Below are 22080 nucleotides of genomic sequence, written 5' to 3' on the forward strand. Positions count from 1 at the left end.
GACCTGAAATTAATGGGGTTCAGGTACAGAGACCCCATGCTACAATTCTATATAAAAAAAATAAGAAAATCAGCTTGAATTGTTCCTTCAAACAGGATGCCAATAAATAAGTGTTACATTATGCGTGATTTAATCCTTGTAAGGAAGCCGATTACATTGATAAACTGTTAAAAAAAAAAAAATCTGGACCTGCTATGTAGAGAAACAAAAAGGGATTTATTTATCAAAGTCTCACTGCTGCAAACCTCAATCAATGAGATTTATCCCAGAAGACTAATCTCATTGATTTCCATACAATTGTTTTCCCAGATAAATGAAGCACAGTTATCTCACCAGTTTTGCGGAAGACATTTGATAAGTGGGCCCCTAAGAGCTTAAATGTTTTTAAAGATTTATACTCATTCATTTTCCTTATTAGGTATTAACTCGTTAATGGTTATATGGTAATTTCTATCGCACAAGCTTTATGACAAAAAAATGTTTGTACCATAGAGACATAATGAACTCATATGTGTCTCCTGTATGGCAATGCTCCCATCAGATGGAATGAGATCATAAATAGGCAACAATGTCCGGGTGAGTCTGTAATCTCATCAAATAGAACGTGAAGCTGCTTTCCTCTGCTGGGGAAGATTTAAGGCAACGCTTATAATGCCGGCGATGCGCCGGTCGCTGGAAAATCAAACAGAGATGACTTCCAGCGATCGCGACCAATCCGTTGCTCTGTCGCGCTTACTATAAGCGCACGCAACGGCGGCAAGGCATTTGTTTTGCCGCGACGTCGCGTCTCTGTCGCCGGCACTGTAAGCGCAGCCTTAGGCCGCGCTTATAGTGCAAGCGACGCAACGTCGCCCAAAAACAAATGCATTGTTGCCGCAGCGTGCGCTTATAGTAAGCGCGATAGCGACAAAGCGACGCGATTTTTTGAAGCCGGTAATATTTGATTTTTATGCGGCTGTCGTCTCATGTGACAACCCCTGAACCAATCAATGGCCTGGTCGCCCGCGACGCAGCCGCAAAGCGAAATACAACTTTCGCTAACGGCGACAGCGACATCACGCATCGCCGTCGCGGGCACTATACGCGCGGCCTTAGTCTCCATCATATGAATGGAGCTGATCCCTTCGGCAGCCCTGAAACGTGACTTTACAGGATATTGAATAGGGGCTTGCATCAGAATGTAGTGTGTATGTATATCTTTTATTTATTTAGCGCCATCTGTGTACACAGCGCTTCACAGCCGTAATACACGTGACATCATAATAGAACACATCATGGGAATACGCACTCGAGACATAAAAGTAACATTAGGGAAAAGGAGGCTCTGCCCCGAAGAGCTTACAATCCAAGTATAAAGACCATTCACAGCCAACTGATAAACTACAGTGAATTACTTTACCCTCGCTATACAGTGCACCACAAGACTATATACAGATGAAGCGCCTGTTCTTCTAACGCCAGATTTAACGCACGATTTCTCATGCTCCATTTCTTTCCAATTAATCTTGTGTCAAGCTAATCACGTTTTTTCCAGTCTGTTAATTCAATAGTTTGTTTTAACGAGTGCTAGATTTGTAGAAACATTTGTGCTCCTCCACCATTATGGAGTTGATATCATTATAATTGTCAAAATGGTTTGAAGGTTTGTACATATTTCCATAATCTATTACAGGGGTGTGCAAACTTTTCTTACCTGTAGCTAGTCTTTGTGTGTTTATTTTATTGTATTACTTACACTGACTATTTTGGGGAGCTGCAGTTCAAAAAGTAAACCTCTTTTTAAAATGTTAAAAAAAAAAAAAGACCACATTGAGATTTAGGATGTTCTCCCATACTAAAACAGTCCGAGTGATTTATTAGTGGTACATAATACAACTTGTCTAGAGAAAGGCCATGTGGGTTAAAACATTGGCTAGCACTATTTTCCTATTAGTTTTTAGAGTAGCACTTGGACCTAGCTCTTCTTATCAACACTTTCTAAAAGTGACAGCGTTTTCTAATAATGTACTAAGGGTTTGAATATTGTTAATAGTGTAAGGAATAGTCCTAGGGATACAAAAAAAAAAAATTCATCCCTGTTTCCCCCCCTCTCTGGAAGATGTACTGCTGGCTTCTGCTGTCTGTGGTGCGTGCATACCTGTGAGTGTTGGAGAGCCGAGTGGTCCGCGATGGTGTGGGGAACAGGACAGGCTTTTGGTGAATTCTACTTGCTTCTCAGGGTGTCAGCGCCTCCAGCTCCGGTGGGCTCCAGGGTCCCCGAAGACAGTCCCCACCAGAACAGACTTCTTTCACACCCCTGCCCAATAGACTGTAGACTCAGGCAAAGTTATACAAAAAGGGATGCTTTATTGAGACATCTACTGTGGATGGTATTACAGCAGATGCAGAGTAGATTGATCTGGGTCCCAGACCTCTGGATGGTGCTTGGCTCTCTGATAGCATTGAGGCCTCTGATCTCTCTTTCTCAGTCAGCTCATGAGGGACTGTGGCATGTCTCACTCCCAGCCGGGAGGAGCAGCACACACCTCCTCTCCCTAGGAAGGGTGGAAGAGAACTCTCTTTGCTTCCTCACCCCAGGAGGGTGGGATCTGAACTCCTATAATTTAGCACTTCCTCTCTGATGCACCAGAATGGGAGGGCACAAAGTATGCACCACGATTGGTTACACGCAGACCCCTGTGTCACTACCACTCCCGTGACGGGTGGGAGTCAATGCCCCTAGAATAGCCTGCCACAACCTGTAGCTACTAAGGACTTACGTGACAGGAGGCAGAGAGGCAGTCTGGACCAGCCATTGCTCAATAATAATAACCAAGAAAATAAATAATGAGTCAACAGAACATTAAAAACTTGAAAATGTCCATGGCACAGAAATGTCTGGCCACTTTTTGTGCTGCGCTGGTATAGACCATTAGATGCTCCATCCTGTTCGCTGGATGTAACACAGTGCACTTTCCATAACCAGGCCGCAGACGATGAACACGAAGGACAGCTTTCGGCTCACATTCAAGGTTACTGTCAGAGAGAGAGAGAAAAAAACATAGCTTCAAAGTTGTCATGTGCTTGAAATAAGTGTGCAGCGTCTATGATGTCGTTTGGTTACAAAGGTAATAGTGAAGAGCTCCATTAGCTGTTTGGCATTCAGCAAATACAGCTTCTTTGCAGGCTGTGATAACCTTTGAAACTGCAACAATGTTTCTTCCACAGATGTTTTCTTTTTGCAGGCTCAAAACTTCATGCATAACAACTGCAATGTTTTCACATTGGTGCAATTAAAGGGATCATGGATTACCCCAAAAATCCACACACAAGTCCAGTTAAATATGGAGAAGGAAACGTACCACCAAGGTAATTCTGTACTGTCCAAAGCGGTCGTTCGAGATGTTTTTGGTTGAAAATCCCCATTGAAGTCAATGGAGATTTTTGTCCAGAACATGCTGCTTTGGACAATAGAGAATTACCTCCTTAAGTGGGTAATTCAATATACCCCAAAGCTGTCAATCGCAGAAAACCCCCATCGACTTGAATTGGAGTTTGATAGGCAACTTTGCACTAATTACCTCCTAAATCTGCTGTATTTAGTGTCTTATTGTTATTCTATTAAAAAGTATCAAACAACATGTGTTGAAATATTTATTTCTACACATACACCAGCTTGTACACCGACTAAAGCATTTGGCACCATAAAGAATTCTAATGCATCACAAACCATTGCAGACACCTACAATGCTAAAGTAATTAAAAAAAGATGCATATATTTTTCAAATAATCCAATGTGGTTCCGGACACCTGTTTATGGCATACTGTATTTATATTAGCCTTGATCTCTGCTGTGATCTTTTTATCTTTTTTATGATATAACCCCCTAGTAATATCTACTGCCATGCCATACTGTATGTTCTGACCGGAAATAAGTACTGCTGCTCTTAAATACTTATTAGATTCAATTAGTGTTATATGGCTTATAGTGAAACGTTATAAAATGTACTAACGCAGATTATTTTTAAGAGCTCTTTGGATTTTATGAATTCATTTAAACGAGTTGAGTGTGTGAATCTTAGAATATTAGAAGCTCGGAATCTGTTTATACACATAGAGCAGTGGTCCCCAACTCCAGTCCTTGAGAACCTGGAAAAGGCCAGGTTGTAAGGATCTCCTGCTTCAGCACAGGTGTGATCAATGAAAATGACTGAGCCCCTGAATGAGCCACCTGTGCTGAAGCCGGGATATCCTTAAAACCTGGCCTGTTGGGGATCCTTGAGGACTGGAGTTGGGAACCGCTGACAGAGGACCCTAAAATGATTACTGATCTTGGACTTACACTATAGTGTGTAAAACTACATGCCATCATGTTAAACAGATGTCAGCAATACATTGCCCAGGACCCACTCCCATGATACACATAAGCAGAACTTTATTTCTATGGGCTACATGCTTGAATGCATCTCATTGGTCATATGGGCAGCGAATAACTGAAAAGGATCATCAGCAACAGATTAATTCAGTCATTACCTCGGATCGCTTGGGTGTTTGATGTTAGGACAAAAATAGTGATGAGCTTGAGGCACAGAGGGGTGTAATCGTGCTCCCAAATTACAGCTGGTATCAGAAGGAGCTTCCCATAACTTGACAGCAAAAGTGCTTTCAGAAGCAAAACAACGTTGGTGCGAGACTGTAAAGTCTTGGGTCTTGCTACCGACAAAGCTACGAATATGCCTGCAAAGAATGCAGATTGTTCTAGAGTAAAAAAACAAAACAAAAACAAAGCAGAATTAAGACATATAATCCATCTATTTCAGATCTACTTAGTTTTTTTTGGACAGTGTTTTAGTGCACTTGGGGCTTTCTTAACAGTGATAAGCCATGAGGCACATTACAGTAATTTCACTTGAAGGCAGTAGATGCAGGTGCTAACATGTTTGCAGGTACAATAGGAGTATAGATTTATCTATTGAATTTTATATATATATATATATATATATATATATATATATATAAAATGACAAAAAAAAGAAAGCGCCCGATCCTAGTGTAATATGAAAATATACATTTAATAACCAGTACTAGATCCAACAAATTTAAACTCACAAACATATGTGAATAATAAGCATATAATGAGTATACTCATTCGCCAACTGTGGGACGACAATGCTCTGCTCACACGCCAAACTTCTCTTCAATGGAGTCCCAATGTATCTCAGCCACCGACCAGCAGGGCTCTCACAAGGCAACACGACCTCTTCAGAACCGGATTTACACCGCTCACCACAGCAACTCCGGATGGGAGGGAATGACCACGTGACCCCGTGGGGGAGAAAGGGCTGGTGTAGTAATTCACCAATGCGTAGCAACGCGAGCAATGTCCCGGCAGCAGTCAAGGTAAAACCGAGTATACTGTAACCTGTCAGTAGCTCACACTAACATCCCAACGCGTTTCTTCACACTAACGGGGATTTCATCAGGGGATATGTGACGGACGGACGTCATAGCTATTTATATGTGTGTATACCAATCAACCCCCTTCATGGCTGATTGGTGATTGATAAATCACATGTTAATAATTAAATTAATCTATAGAGAAAATTGGCTTATGTCTAACAGCATATATATAAGACCCTTACAATAAAAACAACAACAACAACAATTGTTATACACATCAAGTACAAAAACCAAAACAATTTTTATATAAAAAAATATAAGTATAAATACATATCAATTAGATGGTATGTGATGAATACATTCATTCATGTCTGTAAGCTGGTGCATATGTGCATAACTATCAATTTATGCATGATTTGATATTGAAAATTATATTGCCCATATTAGTAATTTTAACCCATAATAGACTATCTTAATACTTGTTACACCATATGCAGACATGAATGCCTGCTTGTCATTGATCCTGTACTTAACATATCGATCAGTAAATCAGCAATAATGAATAGTAAATATATATATAAATATTTATTTAATCCTGATCGAAATGTCTGTTTAAATTTAAATATTATATATATATATATATATATATATATATATATATATATATATATATATATATATATATATATATTTGCACACAAAGTGTTCTTAAATTTAAAAAAACAAAGCAAAAAGGTGTAACCAGAAAAATTCACCATACTATGTATGAATTAAGACAACAGGTTCAAGCGCAAATACCGTTTAAAATAATTTTAAACCAAGTGAACACACTGGTTATGGTGAAAAAGGAAAAAATGTATAAATACAGTCCTTATATAGACTTTTTTTAAATGTATATATTTGACATATTACAGCTTATTTCCAGTGTGCAGCAATAAGTATACATGGTGACTATTTTCCATACAACATACAAAAATGGAAAGCATTTAAAAATAATGTAAAAAGCTCTATTACCCCAAGATAAATAGGACAGCTCATATGGGATGTGATCTGCAAACTGCCTGACAACAGAGTTGAGAAATCTCTCTCCTTACCAAGAGCAGCTATTCCAAACATCCTGTAGAAATCCCATTCCTTGGCATATCGGATGATGTCTTCAGGATCAGGGTTTTTGCCGGAGCCCGGCAGCTGCAGCCACCTGGTGTAGGCCTCGCAAAGTAGACAAAATATGCACAGCTTCCAATGAATCTAGTAAATCAAATCGAGAGTTGATGGAATAAATCGTATATCAACCAAGTTTTTCTTTATTGTACTTGGCAATTACTTTTTTTTTTTAGTCATGTGTTGCAAACTCTCTCCCAAGTACTGATATGGTTACTTGGATTACGATGAGATCTTTCTGGAAATAAACATGCTGCACTATGTAATAATAAACTATCTATTTTCAGTTCCAACACAGATACTTTTGCCAGGATCTCATGCTGATTTGGTGTGCTGCCATTTAACCCACAGTAATACATCTCTAATACGTCAGTTCGTCTCTACTGGAGTTTTCAATGATATAGCTATATTTATGTATAAAGGCCCTAATTCAATATACTATGAATATGCACCTCAATTACAGGGAAGCCATAGAAGTAAATGGAAATCAATGGCCTTCTCCCATGGTCACCAAATTACTCCTTCATTTTTGGGTTCACCGAAATCTATCCCTATTGAGCATTCCAGAAATGTGGCAGCTTTATTACATGCATCTCGTATTTACAGGAGATGGTAACTGTAATTGTGACTAACAAAAGATAATGACAGTATCCCTCTAGTGCAGCTTAAAGAGTCAGACCCTCCTAGGACTAGAGGACATAAAGCATGTTTAATAAGTTGATGATTGACACCTCTTCGTCTACTTCCATTGAAGTGCTATTGTACATCTTGCTGCTGTCAGATGTGCAATTAGTTTGTTCGTAGCATATGATACATTTGGTACAGGTTTTCCCAAAATCATTACTACAGGATCCATTGGTACAACACCACCAAATGCTCTGGTGATCTCTCTCATAATTTTTCTCCAGAAAAGACCAGCCTTTGAGTATGTCCAGAACTCCTGAATAAATATGTGCTAATCTGTCCTGTGTTAAATACCATCTCATCATAATCTTATACCTGTTTTCCTTAATTATAGTGCAAACAAACAAGCTCGCTGCAGCCTCCCATACAGTATCTCTGCCCAATTATCCCCAGAAATTTATTTTACAATATCTTTCTACCACAGTCATATATGAGTGCTTTTCTCTTTCTCATCTATAGAACTCAGAACCAAATATATATTTGAAAGCATCTCTTTCTGATGTGTTTGTATTGTGCACATCTCTTCAAATACAGTTGGGTGTTTATTGTCTCGAGGGAAAAAAATTTGAGATTGTAAATTGCCTAATTTGTGTGTATCTGAAATATTCTGAAGAAGCAATATTATATTTTCTTGTATTTCTTCAAACGTATCTAATTTCCCAAGAAACATAGCATATTTAATCCTGATTATACCTCTTGTGATCCAGATATTAATCCTTCCTGGTATACATCCTGGGGGGAATTCTTCATTCCTTTGAATGTCGAAATCTCTTCAAATAGATTAGGCAGAGATGTCAGTGGTCTGGTGAGTGTTAGTAAAATATCATCTGCATAGAGAGCTATTTTACATTCTTTGGACTATTTTAACAAACTTTTAATATCTTTATTAATCCGAATTATGTTTACCAACGACTCCAGACTTAGCGCAAATAGCAAAGGGGACAGTGGGCAACCCTGTCTGGTCCCATTATTTATATTGATCACTCCAGAGTTGATTCCAGCCATTTTAAGCGTGGCTCCCAGTTTTGGGATCTCAGAAATTTGTGCACTTAGCATTGAGGTGGAAATTTCTTTACCGTAAAAAAAAAAAAAAAAAAAAGTTAAAAAGTATTTTTAGAAATGGTGCTAACCGTGTTTTAAATGTTTATAGTAGCTGTTAGAGTCTCCATCTGGACCAAGAGTTTTTGAATTTAAGTTCTTTGATCACTCCCAGTATTTCATCTTGCGAAATTTCTGCATTTAGTAGGATTCTATTCTCATCATTCAGCAATGGTAACTGACAGGAATCTAGATCTGTTTCTAATTGTTGTTTAAATACATATGGATTTTGTTTGTGTTTATTTTGTAAATAGTACAACGAAGAATAATATGCTATAAATTCTTCTTCAACTGTCTTTGGATCAAATGTGATATCTCCATCTCTAATTTTGATTAATTTAACAGTTGTAGAAATGTGTACTTTTCTTAATTTCTGGGCCAATAGTCTATATGCCTTATTACTTTTTTGGTAAAACAGTTGTTTGGTCCATTTTAGGGCTTTTTCTGCTTTATTAACTTGAAAGATTCTCAAATCTCCCTTAATTTTAAGCATTTTTTGATAATTTGAGTCTATGGGAATTTTTTGTTTTTTATATATGTGGGTCAACTTCTGCCAGTCCTGTTGAACATTTTGTAATTTTATATTCCCATTGCTTTTTCTTCAGTGAGGCGATAGCAATAAACCTTCCCCAAGTACACGATTTTGTGCTTCCCAGATCATTGAGAGAGCTATATCGGGTGTGTCATTAATAGTAAAAAAAATCTGTTAGGTGTGTGTTTATCTCGTCACCCATAGCGAGATCTCTCAGAAGTGTATCATTTAGCTTCCACATTAGGACTCACTATGTTAGGGTTAATATCTTTAAATGTACAAGTTACCAGTGCGTGGTCAGACCAGGTAATTGCATTGATCTTTGTATCTTTTACTGCTGGGATTAGTGAAAATTCAATTTTAAAAAAAGAATCGATTCTCGAGAATACTAAATGTGGTGCTGAATGAAATGTATAGTCTCTCTCTTTAGGTTGATTCTCACCAAATCTGTATCTTTTCAGTCTTGTGTGCTCAGAGTTTTGTGGGGGGGATTTGATTTATCTCATTTTATCAAATACTGCAATGAAATCTCTGGCCATAATTATGTTTCCTTCAGCAAATTTCGATAATCTAGGAAAAACCGTCTCATAAAAATTTGCCTGATTCTCATTTGGAGCGTAAAAATTAGCCAAGGTGATAGTTGTGTTTCTGAGTTTGCCCTTGAGGAACAAAAACTGAGCCTCTTTGAGTCACTTTCCTCCGGGGCAAATGGTACTGACTTTCTCACCAAATTGTATTTGCTTCCTCTCTGTGACTTCGTCTGCGTCCAGATAGGTGCACGTGTAGGTCTGTTAGGTGAACCAGTTGGCGGAGGTGATGGTGATTTATTTCTTTGTATTAGTCCCAATTTAACCCGCGCTCTTTCTCCCTTCTCTGGCGTCTTCACCACTAATGTTGATCCATAATGCCAATTGCGGCTTTGAATGGGAAGCCCCACTTATACCTAATTTGGTGGTCTTTCAGATTCTTTGTGACTGCTTGCAGCTCCTTTCTTTTGAGCAGAGTGGAGGGGGCAAGGTCACTAAATATCTGTATCTGTTGGCCTTTGAATTCTATCCATGATTTTGACCTGGAGGCTTGCATGATACAGGGCCCGCAGTATGACATCTCATCTTATTAGGGTCAGATTGTTTCGGTCCCAAAGCCCTGTGCACCCTGTCTATTAGCAATTTCTCTTAATATTCGGAGGCATGCTCTGGAAAAATCTTGTCACAAATTTAGATTGTTTCGTCTGGCGCGATTTCCTGAATCTTCCAGCCCTTCCGTCAAGGTGTTTACTTGTGCTTTTAAAGCTACCAGGTTATGGTCGTGACATTTTGAGCTGAGATCAGGTCATCTGCTACTTCTTCCAGACAGTCAGTTCTTTCTCCCAGTCCATGCAAATCACGTCTTAGTTCAGACACTACCATGGTCATTTCTATTTGCATTTTCTGCACCATACTTTTTAATAGGTTCTCTCGATCACCTGTGGTAATGGGTCTGAGTTTGTCATCAATTCCTCCTCCTGTTCCTGCTTCAGCTTCTGCCTCCGAGTGTGGTCTCGTGCTGCTGCCATCTTGGAATCCTGTGTGCCTCCACTGTGTACTTCTTAGGAAGAACTGCGAGGCTTCTAGTGCTGCCTGCTTCATCTCCCTGGGTGGTCCACAGCTGCTGTCGGCAGTTTGGTGCCGGTCCAAGCTGCGCGCTGTGGACTTTTGCTTCTAATAGTACCCGGGACTGACTGAGCCCTCACTCAAGCGGCCATCTTGTTGGCTCTCTGCGCCTGGTATTGATACTTTCTAAGGAAGCCAATAATACTGACAAGTTGTTTAGCAAATGTTGTTTGCCTGCTATATGGGACTACTCCTTTAATACAAGTGTCTGCATATTATTTTAATCTTTATCATGAGAGTTTGACATAATACACAATATAATGGGCTTAGCATGACGGAGCGTAATGAATATGGCAGAAAGTATTTTAATCAAATCTGGCACTTCAAAGGTTAATGTTAAGTTGGAAATTGTCTTACAAATATTAAAATTGGTTTTATTAGGGTCCAGAACCTGCATAGTTATTGGTTTGTACAGAGATGCTTAGTTGCGGCATCTCGGGAGGCAAATTCCCCCCAAAAAATGACAGGGATTTAGCTTTTGCATTTCGCGATACCGAAAACAGTAAGTCTGGACACATCTGTATCTGGGATCAACACATGGATTTGCAAAGGAGAGGGGGGGGCGGAATTGAAATGGCATTGCAATTCTGTGGAACACCAGAGGGGTGTGGCCAAGATGACAGCCCAAAGGTTTGGGTAAAGTTACTAAATATGCAATCCTGGGTCCGACAGAGATTTGGAAATATCAGTACCCGACTAGCACCCTCTCTATCCACCTTTAAGACCCACCTTAAGACACACTTGCTTAAAGAAGCATATGAATAGCACTGTGGATATTCTGAACACGATACATAAAGCTTGGCCCCCTGCAGACGCACTTACCAGAACTCCCTCCTACTGTCTCTGTATGTTCTCCCTACCTACCAATTAGACTGTAAGCTCCTCGGGGCAGGGACTCCTCTTCCTTAATGTTACTTTTATGTCTAAAGCACTTATTCCCATGCTCTGTTATTTATTTGATTACCACATGTATTACTACTGTGAAGCGCTATGTACATTAATGGCGCTATATAAATAAAGACATACAATACCATACAATATGACGAAGCGATATTTGTAACAGTTGCAATTACACGAATCAAATGATACCAAGACTGACAGGGTGGTCTTGGTATAATCTCTGATATCTATTCTCATGCAAAAGTAGATGTTAAGGTGTCCTGATTTATATTCAGACGCATAAGTACATATTAAGTGAAACAGACGCAACAGTGAAGATGGTGTTCCTTAAGTGTTAGAGAAATTAAGTTTAAGTCTTTTATATATTCAGCCAATTTAAGTTAAAAGAAATGTTTTTCCCCCCCTTAAGTCGGAAAAAAGTCGTCAAGAAAGATTGAAGAAGGGGGCATATGTTGTTTTCAATGTTTTAAGATATAAGCACTGCAATCGAGTTATGAATTCAGAATTTAACAGAGAAGTGTCTTATGTCAACAAGATACGTGAATTCTCATATTCCAATCCATAACCTCTTGGCAGATATTGTTATGTGGTAACGTGGGGGATTTCGATTTTGCTTATCCTTTTATTTTGAAGAAAAGGTCTACATTTTATAATGTATGTTCTTGTAGTAATCTTTTTCTGTAAACTAAGCACTGTACTACTTTTGTGTATTAAATCTAAACTTTAAGAAGTATATCTTTGGGCTCTGATTAAACTTGCACATTTTGTAGAGAGTAATTTACATTTTCGGACATATTTTACTAAAATAGATTTGTGTTTTAAGTGTATATTTTCTTTAGTAAACAGGAATCAAAAGACTGAAAATGTATATTTTGATAATTCTGCGGTGGTGGCAGTGGTTAAACATATACTGTATTGTGATGGATTGAAGGAAAATATATTATTCACTTGAGTTACATTGAGTAGGTGAATAGTGGATCAGCTAGAAAGCTGTGTATTAACCCGTCACATATGGAAGCAATGTGCTCACAGGTGTGCCGTTCGTGACAAGGAGTAAAAAACATTTTGATATTTAAATATCGCATATGGTGTTTTGGCTGGAAAAAAAAAAGGAAGTAATTTGCGCACGCATCTTTTTCTAGGGGAGATGGTATTCTGCACTCCTGTAGAGCACTGAATGCGATCTGGTCGGCTGAGGAACAGAAGAGGAGGACTCCGGAGGAGCGCTCACGTGATTGCGACATGCCAGAGGGGCTGGGGCACTCTGGTGCTGCGGCCCCTACGGCACTCAAATGGTTAAAGGTTCAGTCCCCAAATAAATGCATCACAGTGGTAGATAAATATTATTTAACCCTTTCAGTGCCCGGGGTAACACTTTGAGTCTCTTAGCTACTGTGTCATGGGGCCTCTGGCATGCCAGAGCTCAAATACCGTGGTAGCCATGCGGAAGCCAAAAGGTTAAACATGCTACCATTTTTTTAATGGGGACTTTGAATCGATTTCTGGGGGAAATCTTGTTTGCTCCATTCTATTGATGAGAATCAGGTTTATTAAAGTCGAGAACAAATTAGGAAAAATGTAGGCTTCTTTGGCATGTTATATCTGTAACATAGGAAGCATCTGTATGGCCATAGTGTGATTTCTTAGTCCTCCTATGTTTTGCTTCTTTTGATAGCAAAATTCATTAGGAGGCCAGTCTGTAATCAAGTCTAATCAATCTTATTTTTAAAAAGCACTGCCTGTCAACTCCCTGTAAACCCACAAATGATTTATGCACCAGAAGAGCTGCTCAACTGTTGATCCACCAGGGTGATCTACCCAGGCCACTGACTGGATACACCCAACAATGCAAGAAAGTAAAACCTTACAAACAACTTATTAAAAAAGTAGGTTACAAGCTCCTAAGGAGTGCAAAAGCATTTAATAAATTGTGACTCAATAGAAGCCCAGGCAACGTCCTGCAAAACCCAAAGGATTTCATGGAACACAGGTTGAAAATCCTTGAATTTGGCACTGGACAGCTAAGACGTGGTAGAAGAGTGAGGGCACACAAAGACCAGGAGAAAGAGTTACTTCATAAAAACTGATGCCAACCGGTGCGTGTGGCCTATCTTCTAGCCCAGGGGTGGTCAACTCCAGCCCTCAGGGGCCATTAACAGATTAGGTTTTCAGGATATCCCTGCTTCAGCACAGGTGGCTAAGTCATTGACAGCCACTGATTTAGCCACCTGTGCTGAAGCAGGGATATCCCACATGGCCTGTTGGTGGCCCTTGTGGACTGTAGTTAGCCACCCTAGTTCTAGTCTATAAGCAAACAAGTAGCCACCAGTGACACTATTGAAAAAATGATTTGACACTTCTCTCCTTGGAAATGGGGCAGCTTGTGCCGACACTTCTTGAGCCACTTCTAAAATCTTCCATCCAAAATTATACTCTCTTGGTTTCCAAGGTGAAAATAAGGTTCATATGTATATTTTGCAATTGTTATTTCCCAAACGTGTTTACAGCAGCAATCCCCCTGGAAGCCTACATGAGTCTAACATTTAGGGGCTTAGTCTATATCTGCCGTAGCAGCAAACCGGAGACCCCCCCCAGGGACATCATTGTGAGATTTCACTTTTTCAAAACTAAGGAGTCCATATCTCAAAACACCAGAAACCAAAAATATATTAAATTTGAGGAGGTCCAGTTCCAGGTCTTTCAAGACTTAGCCCCCTCCACACTGGCCAGGAGAAGAGGCCTGGGGCTAGTAACAAAAGCACTGAGGGACAATAGTATCAAGTATCGCTGGCTGTTCCCCTTTGCCTGCTTGGTAATTAAAAATGGTACGGCGCATACCTTGCGCAGACCTGATGATGGAGCTGCCTTCCTCCGCAGGCTGGGTCTGGGACAGCCCGCAGGGTCTCCTCAGGTCTCCCCACATACATCCCCAGAGAAAGATGGGGTTCCATCAAATTCCTGGAGCACGGTTGGTCACGCTGGATCCACCCCCCCACCCCCCGTACCAAGAAGTAAGACGGGTTGAGTAATCCCGGTTGATTCCAGCTAACCGGGTCAGGGGCTCAATCACACCATCCCTGTAGTTCCTGCCTATGTCGCAGCGCTGGCAAAACGTGATCTAGCTGTATCCACAAGGTCTCCACTGCTGACTCCCCTGCTGATCCTCCTGAAATTTCGGAGCGGCGGCCATCTTCCTCTCGAGCCGAGCGGGATCCTCTGGGGTGAAGCGCGGGCTCTCAGGACACACCTCCGTGAGGTCTGACACACGCCTGCAAAATGGCGGCCCTTCTGCCCCTTCCTCCCCTTTTCCGGCGCCTCCCGATGACGCAGAGGGTGTCAATTGGCCGGGCGCGGCGGTGGCGCCAGGGGGGGGGGGGGGATGCGGGGCGGCTCAGGAGCAGATTATAGTTTCACAAACACACAGACCAGAGGGGGCCGCATGGAACGTAATAAAGGCCGCCGGGCCCGGTTCTGATGGGGTCCCGCTCCAGTAGGGGATGGAGCGGAGGGACAGGGGGGTGCACCCAGTAGCTGAGACACGGGGGAGGTAGCGGAGAGCCGCTGCACATCGTACCAGCTCCCTTAAGGGCATAAAGTGCAGTACAGGGACTAGAATATAGGAAGAGGAGGAGGTCTGATAGCCTGATTCATAGTATTAGCTCGAATAATAGCTAGCGTTTAAAGGTTTCACAGGAATTGGTTATAAAGGTTCATAATAGCCTATATAGGTTTCAGGGGGTATGTAAAATTTGTGTCTTTCATAGGTTACTTAAGTTAGGAAGGTTAAATTTAGGATTCCAGATACAAGTTATGGAACACATAGTCAGGGGTAGTGACACACTTCAGTCTTCCTCGGTTTGTAAGACATTTTAAGATTGGGCAGGTTATCTCAAACTCACAAGTTATGTTTACTCTGCTATACATTAACTTACGCTGTTTGTAAGATAGGTGGTTCATTTATTTCAAATGTTTATAATGTTTTTTCCCGACAAATTGTAAAATTAGAAATGTTTCCGGTACAAGTTAATGCATCAGGCTTTTCGATGCGCCGGAGGGACTCTACCCCCACTGTAGGCGTCTCCAACTTTGACCCATACACCTAAAATGGGTTGTGTTAAAGTCCCTAGGAGGCTTGTTCCTTGGGACACAGATCGGTCTAATTTTAAAGATGATCTGTCTGGCCTTTCCTTTGGGCACAAGGATCCCACTCGGGCCGCCCCAGTTGGGATCCTGTCACATCTTGGTTTATATGCTAAAAGAGATATAACGTTAAAATGAACAGTGCTGTCTTTTGTGTTTTTTGTCTGTTACATGTGCCCCCGTCCATCCCTACCCTCATGTTACCCACCCACTCATTCCTCACTCGGCAGACAGAGAGATAACCGGCAATGGATCTGCGGGAATCTTTACCTCCATATCACCTGACAACACATCCGGTATATCCCCCAGCCCTCGGAGAAGGGTAAGATTGGTGCTTATGAACTGCGCCCCACACATACCAACATAAAATGGCCCTTAACATCATCTCACACAATGTAAGAGGCTTTAACAGTCCCATCAAATGCAAAATAGCTTTCACGGAATACAAGAGACAGGGCGCCGATGTATTGATGTTCCAAGAGACGCATTTTAGCGACAAAAGTGCCCCCCGTTTCATGGATAAACAATTCTCTAGGTTCTATCTCTCTGCGGCCCCTGAAAAGAAAAAGGGAGTTGCTATAATTTTCCACAACAGGATCCCGTTTTTCACTAAGACAGTAAGAAGGGACAAGGAGGGCCGATATATCATCCTTTCTAGCTCCATACACAAGCAACCCATCACTTTTGCAGCCGTATACGCTCCCTGTAAGCAGGATGGGAAGTTTTTCGACTCCTTCTTTCAAACCCTGAATACTATGGCAGATGGGCATTTAATAGTGGCGGGAGATTTCAACATAACCCTTCAACCAGCATTAGACAGGTCCAGCGTCCCTAGAGAAAATAATAAAAAGGTTCGGCCCTCCCTGACTTCGGGCCTCAAACAAAACCACTTAACAGATGTTTTGAGAGAACTACACCCACAGGATAGGGATTATACATTTTATTCCCACCCACACAACTCATACAGTAGAATCGATTACTTCTTCGTCTCTAGCAGACTGATCCCGTTAGTCACCCACGCGGAAATCATGATATTTCATGGTCTGACCATGCACCTATAGAGCTAAGGTGTAACCAAATTAAACACGACAGGCTCGGAGCAAACTGGAAATTGAATGAATCCCTGTTGAAAATTCCTGATATATGCGAACACATTGGTAAGGAAATCAACCAATTTTTTTAAATCAACACAGCCTCTGTGGAATCCCAGTTGGTTCTCTGGGAGGATCACAAGGCGACCCTCAGGGGCACGTTGATTAGTGTCGCAGCGAGACGTAAGCGGGATGCTAAAATTGTCACCCTTCAGACCAAATTAAGCTCCCTATTGGAGAGGCACAAAAAAAAAGTGCTGATCCGCTGGTCCTAAAAGAAATGAAAGACATTAAGATTGAATTAAATATGCTCCTGACATCCAAGGCAGATAACTCGTTATGTTGGTCTAGGAGGAAATTCTATGAGAAGGCTAACAGGTCAGATATGATGCTGGCTCGACTGCTACGTAACAGACAGGCCAATTATAATATCCAAGCGATTAGATTGAGATCAGGCGCCACATTGGCCAACCTCAAAACTATAGTAGACGAATTTGGCAAATTCTATGGTTCTCTATACAGCGGGGAGAAAGTGGCACATAGAGCCAAAACGAGTAAAACCCTAGAATATTTTTCTAGCAAACTCAAATCTAGCAAAGCTTACTGAGACTGACAGAGAGAATCTGGGTGCTGATTTCACTATAGAGGAGATAGCCACTGTTATAAAAGAACTAAAAGCGTCAAAGGCCCCTGGTCCTGACGGCTTTTCAGGGCTATACTATAAAAAGTTCTGCAAAGTTCTGGCCCCTAGGCTGCTCCATATGTTTAACGCTATCTTGGCGGGAGCCCCGATCCCCGGCGAGATTCTTCGGGCGTCTATATCATTAATCCATAAATCAGGCAAAGATCCACTGGACTGCAAAAGTTATAGGCCAATTTCCCTGATCAATACAGATATCAAAATATACGCCAAACTCCTGGCCAATAGATTAAGTCAGATTCTGCCCAGACTGATTCATCCAGATCAAGTCGTATTTATTAAGGGTAGACAAACATCGGATAACACCCGACGAATCATTGATCTGATAGATCTGATAGAATTGGCTAAATTGAAAAACTCTTTCAGTTTGGCTAGAGGAAAATCTCAAAACATGATGTTAAGTCTGGATGCAGAAAAAGCGTTCGACTGGCCATACTTAGAGGGGGTAGCAGGGCTGAGGCACGCTGACGCTGAGGCTGCCTGCTGAAATCTTGCGCGATTTCATGCCCATGCAGGCGAGCCAGCGGGCGCGATCGGGAGGCGGGGGAGACTGAGGGAGGCGGGGCAGTGACGTCGCTGGGCCAATTGCCCGCGACACACCGACGTCAACGTCACGGCGCCGTGACGTTGACGCTGCTCCGTGCTGATTGGATGTTTTCATCCGACAGCGCTCTGAAAAACAGCTTGGCTGTCGGCTGAAAAATCCAGCGCCTCAGCACGACTGCGGACGCTTGCGTGAGCCCCCTCTAAAGACATCCTCCCCTGCTATGGACTCGGCCTTAAAAGAGACGCTCAGGGCATTTGGCTTCGGAGATAGGGTGAGTGAGGCGATCATGGCGCTCTACTCAAGCCCTACAGCTAGGGTCATACATCAGGGCTTCCCTTCTGCCCAATTCCAAATCAAAAGAGGCACGAGACAGGGGTGCCCATTATCCCCCCTCCTGTTCGCCCTCTGTATGGTACCCTTTGCAGCACAGATCCGTGGCTGTCCAGATATAGTAGGCATAGATATTTACTCACAATCCCATAAAGCAGCTTTATATGCTGACGACATCTTAATGTTAATCTCTCGGCCCCTCACCTCTCTGCCAAATCTATTCGGCTTGAAAGACAAATTCTCTAAAATATCCGGATTCAAAATTAATCAATCTAAATCAGAGGCTCTCAACATCCCTAAGGAGGTTGAGAAGCTACTAAAGCTGAATTTTCATTTTAACTGGAAACAAAACCAGATTAAATATTTGGGAATCCACATTACCAGAGATGTCAGAGACATTTACAAAGCAAATTATCCTCCCTTAATTCGACCGCTAAAAGCTGACATCCTAAAGTGGTCTTCCCAAAGAATCTCTTGGATAGGCAGGATACAAAGTTTCAAAATGAATCTCCTCCCCTGTATTTTATACCTATTCCAAACGCTACCGGTGCCACTGAGTCTGAAAGACTTACTCTCACTTCAGTCTGACATCTGCAAATTCATCTGGGGAGGTAAAAAACCGAGAGTAAACAAATCAATTACGAAGCGACCCTCTACAGGGGGGGGCTTAGCAGTACTTTGCCTGTGGTCCTACTATAAAAGCGGCGCAATTAAGCCAAATTGTCCAATGGCATTCCAGCCCTACATTGAAAAGATGGGTGGATCTGGAGGGGGGCGGTTTGCGCTCCAATGGAGCTGAAATCCCTAATTTGGCTCCCCCAAAACTGCACATGCAGGCGCCAACATCCCTCTTTCCTCTATGACCAACTCGCTGTCAATATGGAACGCAGCAAAGCACAAATACTCCCTAACCACAAAAACCTCCCTGATGTCCCCCCTATGGGGGAACACCAACTTTGCTCCTGGACTGCAGTGTAGCAGTACCTCTATTTGGAAAAAGGTTGGATATCTACGCCTTAGGGACCTAGAGGGAAATAATAACAAAATTAAAGCATTCGAACAAATCAGATCTGAAAAAAATATCCCTCATTCGGAATTTTTTAAATACCTTCAGGTCCGTGCATTTTTCAATAAATTGGCCCCGTACCCAGCGCTGATTAATTTTGAAAAGCTCTGTCTGGCAGAATCAGACACTTCGGGACTCACATCGCAGTTATACGGGGAAGTGATCGGTTCTGATGTCCCTGAGCAGAGACACCCGAGATACAGATCCCAGTGGGAGTCGGATTTGGGAGAATGCTTAGAAGATGGGGACTGGGATAGTATCTATCAAGCTGCAGCCAAAAGCTCAATTTGCACCACACTAAAGGAGAATGCATATAAGGTCCTCATGAGATGGTACCACACCCCACTAAAACTATCAAGGTATGTGCCGGGACTCTCCCGCTGTGCCCTCGACAGTGCGGAGAGTCGGCGGACCTGTTACATATGCGGTGGTCTTGCACACGGATCGCTCCTCTATGTGAAGAAATTAGGATCTTGGGCCTCCCAACTCCATTAGACCCATGGCTGTTCTTATTGAACAGGCCACTGAGGGGGCTCTCAAGAGCAAATAATAAATTAATCGGGCACCTTGCCCTAGCGACCCGATGCGAGATCGCAGCTATATGGAAACTTAACGAGATTCCTTCCATCCCCAAGATTCGGAACAGGATTTGGTTTGTCTGCCAGATGGAAAAACTAACGAGTCTGGTGAACGACACTGGCATCAATTATCTAAAAATCTGGTTACCTTGGCTGGCCCAGACAGACATTCCCGGGGTGGAGCATGCCACAATCTGGCATTGATAGCACTGGATACATTCTCCTTTGGTGGGTGCAGCCCATACCTCATCTTTTCTTAGAAGCCAGTGATAACGCTCTCAATAAACTTAGAAAGATCCCGGAGACATAGACCAGGGAATTAAATCTAAAACTAAAATAGTTAGGGCTTTGAGACTCCAAGCCACACTACACCTCCCGGAGGCCTGCATCCTCCCCCCGACGGATCAGCTCACTCATACAATACTGCTACCCTTCCCTCCCCTTCACCCCCCCCCCCACACAGCAGTAGTGCGATATACAGATTAAAGATGTCAGATAACTACAGATTCACCATGAGCTGGGTGTTGTCTATGTGAGTCTTGTCTTGTGTTGTCCTCTTGTTATTCATAACGCAATACATCACATCTTTAGATCAATGGGATACATATCTTCTAGGCATATGTCATTGTTATGTAATAAGTTGTACTGTACATGTACTTTACCTCAATAAAAATACAAGTTATAAAAAAAAAACAGTAGCAATTCATGCTTTTTTTTATTACTGTTTTTTTAAACGCAAGTTTGAAACATGGCATCTCCAGAGCTGAACCCTATAAAATTTCAGCTTTGGGGACTAACTGCTCCCCAAGATACATAACTCCTAGGGGGATTCTGTTATCTCGGCAAAGTTATACGCTCCCGCGTCCCATGGGCCAATAGGAAGCCGATGCATGATGTCACGGCTTCCTACACGCCCACAGGGCATGGGAGCTTTAAAACGCCGCGATTACGTGATCCCTGCTAACGGAGCGGTTACCAGCACTCCCTATTGAGGTAAGTACCTCCGAAAGCAGGGGGTTCCCGGAGCTGAAATTAATTGGGCACAGCGCCGGAGATCCCTGCCTCCATCTGATGTTATTTAACCCCCACTGCCTGGGTCCTAGGGAGTGTACATCGAAGGTCTCTTATATTGGCTTACTTGGAGGGTGCTGAATTTGTGTGGCTGGGCGGTGGGGTAGCAATGATGAGCATCAGGAACTTTATTCATACAACAGCAGACCAGCAGAGAGGTAGGTGTGGGGGAGGGGTGTGTGTGTGGTTGTGTGTGTGTGTGTGTGTGTGTGTGTGTGTGTGTGTGTGTGTGTGTGTGTGTGCGGGCTCTGTGAGAGGGTTGTTACGTTTTCTGAAGAGAGCCGCCTTCTGTAGCGTCGCATTGCCAAGGGGATCCTATTTTATAATAGCCATTTACATACACACTATATACACTGAGATCCCTCCTTTGTGCCTTCTCCAGGGATCCGAGTTCCAGAAGCTTCCACTTCCTATTTATACCCCAGCCTGATGTCCCTGTATCCAGGCAGAAAGGGGCGGGGCTTAACTTATGCTGAGTCACCCTGCACCATGTGATGGGGAAGAGTCGGCCCACACAGTTAACCCCTTAAATAAATAGTAATCACAAAAGGGGTTACAGTTATAAAAAAAAAATGCCAGCTTGGATTGCAGCTTTAAAAGGGGTCATTTAATATTAAAGCACAATAGCTGTTACTGCCTGTTTTGGCCTTGTAACGGCATAGCTGTTATTGAACAGTATCTAGGGTGCACTAGTAAATTGCCCCAATAAATGCATAGGTCTATACCCAATTTTCAATTAGTACACTTTTGCCAATATTAACAGATTTTTGTAGTAATTCTACTGGAATTTAGGTTAATTCTTCTGCACATGTAATAGCTACATTTCCAGCCCAAGAAGCAATGTTCAACAGAAAAGACTTACATTTATTGTGGTGTTAAACAAGACATGTCTGTATGCTTGTGCTTTGCATAGCATGGCATTAATCAGGATGATGACTGGATCATACTCTATATATTTGTCCACAGGCTTCTGACACGATTTCTAAAAAATAAAAGTGGAACAATTGAAAGAAACCTACAGTATCACTTGTAAAAAAAAAAAAAGTTATGTAACAAATAACTTTACCCTATTTCCTCAATTCTAAGACATACCTTTTTTCCGATTTTCACATGTCTGAAATCGGGGTGTGTCTTAGAATCGATGTATTAAA

At 42.0% G+C, this 22080-nt stretch overlaps 1 protein-coding gene across 3 annotated transcripts in view; it reads right to left on the bottom strand.

Annotated features, from left to right (window-relative positions):
• Positions 1–2326: 2326 nt before the first annotated feature.
• The window catches only part of ARV1 (ARV1 fatty acid homeostasis modulator), a 33783-nt gene continuing 14029 nt past the window's right edge, over positions 2327–22080 (bottom strand). For 2 of the 3 annotated variants that reach the window (XM_075596583.1, XM_075596584.1), the window contains 4 exons: positions 21792–21911; positions 6474–6627; positions 4513–4737; positions 2327–3015 (listed from right to left, as the gene is read on the bottom strand). In XM_075596583.1, coding sequence (XP_075452698.1) covers positions 2912–3015; positions 4513–4737; positions 6474–6627; positions 21792–21911 — 603 coding nt within the window. In that variant the 3' untranslated portion in view covers positions 2327–2911. The remainder of the gene's footprint in view (positions 3016–4512; positions 4738–6473; positions 6628–21791; positions 21912–22080) is intronic. The other variant, XM_075596585.1, reaches the window with a different exon arrangement.

Source organism: Ascaphus truei, chromosome 4 (genome assembly GCF_040206685.1).
Source record: "Ascaphus truei isolate aAscTru1 chromosome 4, aAscTru1.hap1, whole genome shotgun sequence".
Lineage (NCBI taxonomy): Eukaryota > Metazoa > Chordata > Amphibia > Anura > Ascaphidae > Ascaphus > Ascaphus truei.